Source organism: Cajanus cajan, chromosome 1, assembly GCF_000230855.2.
Source record: "Cajanus cajan strain Asha chromosome 1, NIPB_CcT2T_4, whole genome shotgun sequence".
Lineage (NCBI taxonomy): Eukaryota > Viridiplantae > Streptophyta > Magnoliopsida > Fabales > Fabaceae > Cajanus > Cajanus cajan.
The window spans coordinates 16,488,790-16,500,381 of NC_138517.1; the positions used below are offsets into that span (position 1 = coordinate 16,488,790).

The 11,592-nt window shown below is 33.2% G+C and overlaps 1 protein-coding gene across 1 annotated transcript; it reads left to right on the top strand.

Annotated features, from left to right (window-relative positions):
• Positions 1-516: 516 nt before the first annotated feature.
• LOC109789100 (protein SGT1 homolog B) lies at positions 517-6,427 on the top strand. The gene is made up of 10 exons (XM_020347972.3): positions 517-844; positions 1,341-1,410; positions 3,082-3,206; positions 3,402-3,525; positions 4,369-4,465; positions 4,589-4,654; positions 4,930-5,068; positions 5,287-5,369; positions 5,445-5,549; positions 6,085-6,427. The coding sequence occupies exons 1-10, from the start codon at positions 685-687 to the stop codon at positions 6,190-6,192; spliced, it is 1,077 nt and encodes a 358-aa protein (XP_020203561.1). The 5' UTR covers positions 517-684; the 3' UTR covers positions 6,193-6,427.
• Positions 6,428-11,592: the final 5,165 nt, after the last annotated feature.

Below are 11,592 nucleotides of genomic sequence, written 5' to 3' on the forward strand. Positions count from 1 at the left end.
TAAAACTCATAAAAATTCTGATTCATATACTCTTAATTTGATCAAATTAGTGTGATGAATTGACTTAACAACTCAAGAACTATTTATTTAGACTTAAAAAAAATGTTTTTAAAGAAGTGTTTTTTTTTAAATAATTATGTAAAAAGCAAATAATAATTACTTCTTTAAAAAAATGTTTATCTTAAAATAAAATTTAGATAAACACGTTCAAAAAGTGAAAATGCACTTATTTTATTAAAAAAACATTTTTGTAAGAGAAAAAACTTTAAATAAATATTCCCTAAAGATTTTTAAAAAAAAATTAAAATACCAAATTAAAACTTAAAAATAAAAGCAAGTACTAGAATTCTGTTTTAACTAATGTTAAAAAAAATGTAGAATACTTATTGCTAATTTCATTTTACTAGTCTTCAAAGGAAAAGCTTATTATTAATCATTAACTATTATTACTAGTGACTAATTATTCATTATTAATTATATAATGTTTTTTGGGAAGACTTGTGAAAGTCTACTCCCTTCCCCTTGGTGTTTGCCGGTTCCACTCTATCTCTATATACCCATCTCACCTCTCTCACTCATTCAGGTCAATCAATCATTCCTTCCTTCTCTTCTGATTCCAAATCACAGACCCTTCTCCTTCCCTCTCTACAATCTTCTTCTCTAACCTTCGTTTCCCTCTCTCCCATGGCTTCCGATCTCGAAGCTAAAGCCAAAGAGGCCTTCGTCGAAGACCACTACGAGCTCGCCGTCGACCTTCTCACTCAGGCCATTCACCACGAGCCCACCAAAGCCGAACTCTACGCCGACCGCGCCCAAGCCAACATCAAACTCAACAACTTCACTGGTACGTACGTGCCCTTTTCAAAAGTTTGTGTTTTTCGAATACCCTTTTGCCTTGTGTGTGCGAATCATCGGGCTTTTGTTCGCCACGGGAACTCTGTTCAATTGGGTCGTCTCGTCGGAGTAGGGGAATTTGACCATGATGATTTCTGTTTGTGTTTTAATGTCTTTGTTTTGTGTTTTTTTCTTAATAAATAAATAAATCTTATGGTGTTATTTTTGGGATGTATGTGTAGTCATGGTTGTATGCTCTCAGCAGACGTGTGACTAATGCTTTACTAAGTAGGGCTTGTTTGGTTAAATTTTTCCAGAAGTAGTATCAGAAGAAAAAAAAAATAAGAAAGAAAATCAAAATAAGCTTCTAGTTAATGCATGAAGCAATTTTAGTTTATTGAAAAGTTTATTTTAATTTTTCTTCCTATTCTTCTCTCCTAAAACGAGAAGCTTACTCAAACATGCTCTTACTAAGTTTGGCAACTAATTTTCTGGCATATGTGCAGAGGCTGTTGCTGATGCGAACAAAGCAATTGAATTGAATCCATCTCTACCAAAAGCGTATTTGAGGAAAGGGTAAGTACAACTTCCTTGTCTTTCCCTTTCTCACTCGTGCGTTTTTTTTTTTTTAATAATTATTATCCCTCACTTTGAAAATTTTCTATATATAGTATCCTGAAATGTTGTTGCTTTTGCTAAGTGTTTTCAAAAGCAGCCACTTAGCTTCCTAGACATTGATTAGTAATTTAGTATTAAGGATGATTTGATCTGTTTGCATCATGCAAATTCTGAAGTCTTGCTTAATGATTCTCACTTTAAACATTTGATAGACAATGGTTGTTTAATCCAACGGTGGCATTCCATTAGAATAATGATAGGCTACCATTACTGAGGAGAACAATAAGAAACAGAGGAGTATTCATGTTGTTAAGTTTGTTGCATAAACTAATGTTGAGCTGGCATGGAAGAATGAGAGGTGGGAATTCAGTTGAGGAGAAGCAACAATTTAAGAGGGGATGGTAGGTGTCTGCCATTGGCAACTTATCTGTATCATACCTGTATGGGATTCCGATATGCATATTATATGATTGCCTTCATATCAAAACTTGTCTGCCTTACTTATCTTTAAACCTTTTATTGCCTTATCTTTGAACCTTTTAATGTGCATTTTTTCTTTGAATAATGAAGGGATTATTATGATAACTTGGGTATAAAATTTTTGTTTAAATTTGAATGGGATTAGGCTTTTTAATAATTTTTTAAGAGATTAAAGACCACCAATTAGACTAATTTGTTTATATCCTACTGCAGTCAGTAATCGTTTGTTGTCATCATCTAAACAATTTTTATATATTTTTAAATATGCTGTGATGTGGTCTGGTTTAGGAGCGGCTGCCTTGACCTACTATTTACTTTGTGTTAAGCACTGACTCCGACATGGACATCTTGACACGGCTGAAGTCTAAAACATAGTACACAGGACACATGATATATATATATACACACTAAAACTTTGTCGCGTTACATAAAAAAAAATTAACATCTTGCTAAGATCTTTAATAGTCCCAAAAAATACTTATAAACGCAAAATAGGAAATTTATTAATTATGATCCCATTTTTAATTTTAAAAAGATTGGTATATGAAAAAGTTAATCGTGTTTATAACCATATCTAGCAATTTAAGGTGTGTCTGAGCTGTGTCGAAGCCAATAAAAACAAAAAAAAGAAACAGAAGACATTGCAAAAATGTATCTGACACGCATCCATGATGTGTTGGTGGTGTGTCGGTGTCGTACACCCTAACGCCTCCATTGCTAGGCGTGTTGGTGTTTCCTAAACAATACTTAACAAAACATCCTTGTCTGCTACTTCCACCATGTTTTACCATAAATGTTACCCATTTTTTTCTAATCTCACATAGTATCATAAATACAATTACAAAAGTAACTCTTATCCTAAGGAGCTTTTTCTGAGGTACCATATGATTTTCGTTGTTTTACAAAATGATTTAAAATGATACTGGTATATAATTTTTTTTTAATTTTTTTTTATGTGATGGTTGAATATCAATTAGGATATCTTTGGCCAAAGTGATACTTGATAGAAATTGCTTCCCCTGCATTATCTGATCACTTTATTTTTTTTATATTTTGACATTAGATGTTCTCAATTCTTTAACATTGTTCAACTGTGCTGTAGTTACTAAATATCTTTATTTATTTTTCGATTTGTTGTTTCCATTGAAGTACTGCATGCATGAAGCTTGAGGAGTATCAAACTGCAAAGGCTGCTCTGGAGATGGGTGCATCATTGTCTCCGGAGAACTCAAGATTTGCTAATTTGATCAAAGAATGTGATAAGCTCATTGCAGGTAAACCTTATTTCTAGTGGAAAAATTCTTTCTTTTGATGAAACTTATTTGTCTTTTAGGTTTACTTTTCATGTTTTAGATTTTGTTTTTTGTGACTGATGATTGTGTCTTGACTGTTGAAAGGGAAAATGTGGGTTTATGTCATTTTTGGCTTGGAAACTGACATGAGCTTGATGGACATATTGTTTTGAACAGAAGAATCTTATTCCATGCCTATACAGGAAAAGGCCACAATAGAAGATGTTACTCCAAAAGATACTCAGCAACAGGATGATCTTCCAGAGAAGCCAACAGTGGCAGTGACTAAACCTAAATATAGGTCTGTACTGCTTTTTATTTTATGGTTGTTTATATCTATTGCTAGGACTATTGTTTTATATATGGAGAGTGTGATGGCTTTTGTAGTTATTTTGCATATCTCTTGGTATTGTTTATTTGTATGTTTTAATAATGAACTCTCCCAATTGCTTAATCTATTAGATGAAGTTCATGAAATATGATTCTCTGTCTAACATTTCATATTTTTTTGGCTTTAGCATGTGCTGAAGTTTAACTTTAGCTTAAAAGAATGAGGGCCGGAAAGATCTAATTTCTGACCAATTGATTATACAGACTTTGATTCTGTGTTAAGAAATAATCACTGGGCAAATGAATAATTTTTTTATTTTTATATTTAATCTCTTGGCACATATCTTCATTTAAGAGCCCTTGGGGCTTGAAGTGTTGACAATACACCAGCCACAGTAACATCCACCTTGTGCAGAAATCCAGCTTTGTATTAGAATAGTTGACTTATAAGGACCAAATTCTAAATCATTTGGTCAAGGTGGGTTCTCATACCAAGCCATGGACCAACAAACCAAAAAGGTTAAGCTGCAATATGAAATTTCAAGAGTGACTTTGTATCTATCTATAAGCTTATAGGGAGAATGTTCCCACGGTATTCTTATTTTTTAAGTTCTTACAATTTGTCAATTTAGTATCTGATTTGGTAGAACATGTTAATAGGGCTCTTTGTAGTTTGTAATATTTCATGTTGTGTATTATTGGTTATTTGTTATGAATTATGATAGTATCGCACTATATATGAGCTGAAATTTTTTTATTAAAGGAAGATACAAATCACTCAGGCTTTTTTACTTTAAAAATATAATTTCTGCAGGCATGAATTCTACCAGAAACCTGATCAGGTGGTTGTAACCATATTTGCAAAGAAAATTCCAAAGGAATGCATTACTGTTGACTACGGTGAACAAATAGTATGGTCACATTATAATAATATTTAGTCAATGCTTCTTATGCTTGCTTTTAATTAAACTTCTATTCATTTTGGTGAATCACATTCTAAGCTTGCTGCCTTGACCCTGTTTGGTCTTTTGTAGCTAAGTGTTAGTATTAATGTCCCTGGAGAAGATGCATATGTTTTTCAAAGTCGCTTATTTGGAAAGGTATGAATTAAAACTTTTTTTAGTATAAAATGCTTGGATCACTGGGATTAAAATAGCTTACAGCCTTGTAGGTGTATACTATAATTTTGATTGTATTATAATGTGGATACTGGACATAGTTAAATTTTAGTTATCTTTTATTTTATTTTTGTTGGTCTGAGGCCCCTGTATTGGAAAAGTCATATTTAAACTCCTCTATATGGTGGTTTATCATAGCATTTTTTTGTTATTCTGTAATAGTGTATATTGTGTTGATCTTGGGTTTCTTCAATCAGATCATACCTTCCAGTTGCCGGTATGAAGTTTTGTCCACCAAAATTGAAATTCGCCTTGTGAAAGCAGAACCTATTCACTGGGCATCACTAGAATTCACAAGAGACATTACAGTTGCTCCGAGAGTGAATGTTTCTTCAGGTAACTTCTGATCTATCTGGATTCTGAAGTTTCCTTCCTGTTGTCTCTTTCTATTTCCTGTTTCATGATTTGTGCAAAATGGTATATTTTTTCTCTATGCTTACTGATGGATTATTATCTGATTGGGATTTGCAATGAATTGTGCTAGCTGTTCACCCGTTAATTTCTATCATGATTTACATGCGAAAATGCTTTATCCTTTGCCATGAATTTTGCAGTTACTGGAAGTCAGAGACCTTCTTACCCATCCTCAAAACCAGCAAGAGATTGGGACAAAATTGAAGCTGAAGTCAAGAAAGAGGTTTGTCTGCTCTCTATGTAAATAAATCCTTGTATTAGTGAGTACACTTCTTGCTCCTTACATTCTTCATCTCAGGAGAAAGACGAAAAGCTTGATGGCGATGCTGCGTTGAACAAATTTTTCCGGGAAATATATCAAGATGCTGATGAGGATACAAGAAGAGCAATGAAGAAGTCATTTGTAAGTTTTACATTTTGTATCTTTCGATCTTGGTCACAATATATCTCTATTTTTAATTCCTTCTTTAGTTATTTGGGGGCATGTTGTGATGTCTTGGGTTGCGTTCTTTTCAAGGTATAATGTTGTATTTTTAGAAATCTCATTCCCTTGAAATATACTTAGAAATGTTATTCCCATGAACATGGTTAGTTGACATTTACAAATTTCAGAAAAAATAATTTTTATATAAAAAAATAATTGAAAAGATCAAAATGGGTTAGGAAATGTTGAATGATAAAGTGGAAAGAGGTAGTTATTAAAAAAAATTAACTTCTATTCTCATGTAAGATACCCACCTTTCACCATGAGAATGAGAAACATGTCAAATATAAAAGTTTTATACTTCTGCGAATATATTTTCATAACCTTTTAACTAATATGAGAATAAATATTTTCACCTTCATAATCTTATGGTTTTGAGAATGCCAGCAAATTGCCTTCACTGCATACTGCACTATACATTGCAGCTGATCTCTTTTTCAATCTTCTTGTATAGGTGGAGTCTAATGGGACAGTGCTGTCTACAAACTGGAAAGAAGTGGGATCAAAGAAGGTAGAGGGAAGCCCTCCTGATGGCATGGAGTTGAAGAAATGGGAATATTGAGACATTTTCTGGATCTACGTTATATATATTTTGGTGTTGGATTATACTTTGGATTTGTTTTGGTGGTTAGCTACCTTATGAACTAAATATTTGTTTTCTTGAATTATTTTTAATTGTCATGACTCATGGGGTGTGTCCGTCTTCGCTAAGACCTGAATTAATGGTTGTTGGTTGAGTTGAGGACAAGGCTGTTTCTACTTTCTATTTAGTGAATATAATGCCACTTTCTGTTTTACTTTTCCTTCTTTTAACCATTACTTTCTATTAATACAAACTTTCCAATTATATGTGTTGTATATTTTTTGATAAACCAAAAATCTGAAAGAATCTGAATAGGTGAGGAATTAAAGTATCTTAACAACCAAACATACAATTTCTCATATACGGATATCATTATTAGTTTTAGGGTGTATTTGGAAACATGTTTGAATGGTACTGAATGAAAGTTTAGCACTTTTCAATGCACAAATGAAGTAATGAGTGTTGGATTGGGTTGAAGGTGGTTTCAATTGGATAACACACTTAGCCACTAAGTGAATGCTGCAATAATACAAATAGTTAAATTGGGATGAAGTTGGGAGAAATTGGAAGGCAAATTGCAATATTCCTTAAATAAAGGTCAATAGAAATTTTATGCACATTTAGTGAATCCTAGCAAACAATTAAGAAAAAGTTTGCAAGCCAAATGATTTAAAATAACACATTATAATAGATATTAACGAACGATTATTTCAGCTTGGACAAAATTGTTTTAAAAACCAGAGATACGTTTGGTTAGGATTCTTGTGACCGTAAAAGCGTGACTTTTCAATCCCAAGGCAGAATTAGAATCAGTAAAAGAAGTTTTTTTTTTTTTTTTTTTTACTTGTATAAGGGTCTATTTATACAATTCTTTTAAAGATTAAAATAAAAAGAATAGTTAAGATAATTTATAGAAATTCTTTCATTGTTTTATCTAAATTTTGTTTCCTCCCCTACCTCACTAATTTTGGTACTGTCACCGAATTTCATGTTAATCAATGATGTTGATCTTTTAGTCAAAAGCCAGAATCTTAAAATACCTATTGATGTTCAGGATGAAATTAAATAAAATTCTTAGGGGTGCTCACAACTTTATAATATAATAATTTGTCTTGATTTGATCTGACTCAAACATATTTCAAATTTTGACACTGTTTAAATCAAATCTGATCCGAGTTGCATGTGCTGCACGAAGCTCATACAGTTTTACGCTTGCACTTGGAGGATAACATACGTGGAGTAACCTTTATATATAAAGAGGTATTAATCTTTTTCATTGGTCTTTATAAAGATAAAGTGATAACTCTAATATTAATTCTATGTTCAAGTCTTCAAGATAGAGACATAGGTTGTTGATTAAGGAGCTCAAGTGTTGATTTTTGATGGAATTAATGATATTTTTGTTTTTCCTTTCGTTTTCTTTTGTTCATTTCTCTGGTTGTAAAAAAATAAAAATAAAAATAAATCAAATCAAATCTTATCCAAGCTTAAACTCGATGACTTTTCATTTACAAGTTTTTTATTTTTAAGTTCGTAAATCTGATGACTCAGCTTATATTATGTATATATTTATTTATCTATCTATTCATTATTCACAATTTTTTTAAAAATAAAATAAAATTTTATTTTTCTGAACTGGATTGACTTAACCCGCATACACTCGAGTCTGCAGTCCGGCACCAAGTTCTCCTTCCTATTCAATATTCATTGTATCGATTAAATTATTTTTCTGTCTCTTTATCTTATGTTTTTCAATTATTTTTTTGAATAAGCAGATGGTCCCCGCTGTTATCAATTGATTAATGGGTAAGCACAAGTTAAATAATCTTCAACTTCGAATTCTTTATCTTTTCAACTTTATATATATATATATATATATATATATATATATATATATATATATATATATATATATATATATAATTTTTTTTTATTTTTTTTAGGGGAACTTCCTATATATTTATTCTTTCCATATTTTTCTTTAACTATTAATTTGCTGTCATCTTTCACGATCTTTTTTCTTTTTATTATTTCACCACATCATCCTCTGTCGTAATAAAAATGATAAGCTAATTAGCGACTATACCGCATCACTGAGTACTAAAAATATAGGTTAAAGAAAGTCGATAAAATTCAAATATTGTTGTTGACCCAGGAAAAAAGAAACAGTAAAAAATAAACATCAATCTATTTTTTATATTCATTATTTAAAGAAAGTAGATATATTAGTGAAAAATATGGAATTTATGTCAACGTATTTTTGTCGGACATATAAATACTTAACGTAAAAAATACATGGTGACATTTTTTAAATTAAACTAAATTTTTTTACATTAGACCACATGGTGTTCGACATAAAATTTGAAATCGTCGGACTATAGCTAGACTCAACATAGATTTCAAAATATTTGATGTCGGACCTTGTGTGATCTGACGTAAAAAAAACCTTTTTATTCCCCTCTAGTGCGCTTTCGTCTTCTTCATGCACGCGAGGGTTTATACAGTGTACGTTCTTAGGCAATTTTTGATGAAGGGTTTATACACTACCACTGGGCGTTTTCGGTCACAGTGAATGGCAGTGACAGTGGCAGCGACATCCATTCGTGATTCTAGATCTTTTTCATCGATTGGATTGAAGCTTTTGGACATTTTTCTAAGGTTTGGATGATTTGAGGTTAGTGCTTTGTGAAACCATATTTTGAAAGCCTTTCTTTGTGTGTGTTGTTCTGGATTCACATTCTACTATTGGAAATGCATTTTGAAAGCCTTTCTTTGTGAAACCATTAGTTATATGATGGGAGCTATGATGTTTTGAGTGTGTTTGTGGTTTGCCTGGTTGTGTGTGGAAAGCAAGCTGGCTTTGCTTGGTTCTGGCTTGGGAGAGTTGACGAAGAATGTGTGAAATGGTGAGGTTCCATTTCCATCATGCCCCGTGGCCTTACCTCACCTCACCTCCTTCTCTCTTCTTTTATATCCTCTCTTTTGAACTCCCTGTCACCGTTTCTTTCTTCAACTTTTTTCTTTTATTTGACTCACACTTTGACTATCCACAAATGTTGCTCACATCACACCATTCTTTCTACTTTCTAGTACTTTCTAGCACACAATATTTTTTTTTTGTTTTAAATCACCATATTACCATGGTTGAAGAAGAAACCAATTTAGATACAATGGGACAACAGAGTTTTTGAAATTAAAGAAAATTTTTTTACATTAAACCACACAGTGTTCGACGTAAAATTTGAAATCAACGTCGAATTGTAGCTAGACTCAACGTAAATTTCAAATTTGACGTCCAACCACGTGTGATCCGACATAAAAAAACCTTTTTATTGCCCTCTAGCGCGCCTTTGTCTTCTTCACGCGCGCGAGGGTTTATACATTGTACATTCTTAGGAGAATTTTGATGAAGGGTTTATACCCTACCTTTGGGCGTTTCCAGTCATGGTGAATGGTGGTGACAGTAGCAACAACATCCATTCGTGATTCCAGATCTTTTTCTCTGATTGGATTGAAGCTTTTGGGCATTTTTCTAAGGTTTGGATGATTTGAGGTTAGTGCTTTGTGAAACCATATTTTGAAAGCCTTTCTTTGTGTGTGTTGTTCTAGATTCACATTCTGCTATTGGAAATGCATTTTGAAAGCCTTTCTTTGTGAAACCATGTACATTAGTTATACATTGGGGGCTATGATGTTTTGAGTGTGTTTGTGGTTTGCCTAGTTTTGTGTGGCAAGCAAGCTGGCTCTACTTGGTTCTGGCTTGGGAGAGTTGGCGAAGAATGTGTGAAGTGGTGAGGTTCCATTTCCATCATGTCACGTGGCTTTACCAAACCTCACCTCCTTCTTTCTTCTTTTATATCCTCTCTTTCGAACTCCCTGTCACCTTTTCTTTCTTCAACTTTTTTCTTTTATTCAACTCACACTTTGACTATCCACAAATGTTGCTCACATCACACCATTCTTTCTACTTTTTAGTACTTTCTAGCACACAATATTTTTTTTTTTTGTTTTAAATCACCTTATTACCACGGTTGAAGAAGAAACCAATTTAGATACAATGGGACAACAGAGTTTTTGAAATTAAAGCAATTTTTTTTACATTAAACCACATGGTGTTCGACGTAAAATTTGAAATCAACGTCGAATTGTAGCTAGACTCAACGTAAATTTCAAATTTGACGTCCGACCTCGTGTGATCCGACGTAAAAAAACCTTTTTATTCCCCTCTAGCGCGCCTTTGTCTTCTTCACGCACGCGAGGGTTTATACATTGTACATTCTTAGGAGATTTTTGATGAAGGGTTTATACCCTACCTTTGGGCGTTTCCAGTCATGGTGAATGGTGGTGACAGTAGCAACGACATCCATTCGTGATTCCAGATCTTTTTCTCAGATTGGATTGAAGCTTTTGGGCATTTTTCTAAGGTTTGGACGATTTGAGGTTAGTGCTTTGTGAAACCATATTTTGAAATCCTTTCTTTGTGTGTGTTGTTCTAGATTCACATTCTGCTATTGGAAATGCATTTTGAAAGCCTTTCTTTGTGAAATCATGTACATTAGTTATACATTGGGGGCTATGATGTTTTGAGTGTGGTTGTGGTTTGCCTAGTTTTGTGTGGCAAGCAAGCTGGCTCTACTTGGTTCTGGCTTGGGAGAGTTGGCGAAGAATGTGTGAAGTGGTGAGGTTCCATTTCCATCATGTCACGTGGCTTTAGCAAACCTCACCACCTTCTTTCTTCTTTTATATCCTCTCTTTCGAACTCCCTGTCACCTTTTCTTTCTTCAACTTTTTTCTTTTATTCAACTCACACTTTGACTATCCACAAATGTTGCTCACATCACACCATTCTTTCTACTTTTTAGTACTTTCTAGCACACAATATTTTTGTTTTGTTTTAAATCACCATATTACCACGGTTGAAGAAGAAACCAATTTAGATACAATGGGACAACAGAGTTTTTGAAATTAAAGCAAATTTGTTTACATTAAACCACATGGTGTTCGACGTAAAATTTGAAATCAACGTCGAATTGTAGCTAAACTCAACGTAAATTTCAAATTTGACGTCCGACCTCGTGTGATCCAACGTAAAAAAACCTTTTTATTCCCCTCTAGCGCGCCTTTGTCTTCTTCATGCGCGCGAGGGTTTATACATTGTACATTCTTAGGAGATTTTTGATGAAGGGTTTATACCCTACCTTTGGGCGTTTCCAGTCATGGTGAATGGTGGTGACAGTAGCAACGACATCCATTCGTGATTCCAGATCTTTTTCTCAGATTGGATTGAAGCTTTTGGGCATTTTTCTAAGGTTTGGAAGATTTGAGGTTAGTGCTTTGTGAAACCATATTTTGAAATCCTTTCTTTGTGTGTGTTGTTCT

Excerpts from the sequence above, each read along its gene's own strand:
- LOC109789100 (XM_020347972.3), top strand. The coding sequence starts at position 685 with ATGGCTTCCGATCTCGAAGCTAAAGCCAAAGAGGCCTTCGTCGAAGAC. Across the intron at positions 3,526-4,368 it reads GTGACTAAACCTAAATATAG|GCATGAATTCTACCAGAAAC; the intron begins GTCTGTACTGCT and ends TAATTTCTGCAG. Across the intron at positions 4,466-4,588 it reads TTGACTACGGTGAACAAATA|CTAAGTGTTAGTATTAATGT; the intron begins GTATGGTCACAT and ends GGTCTTTTGTAG.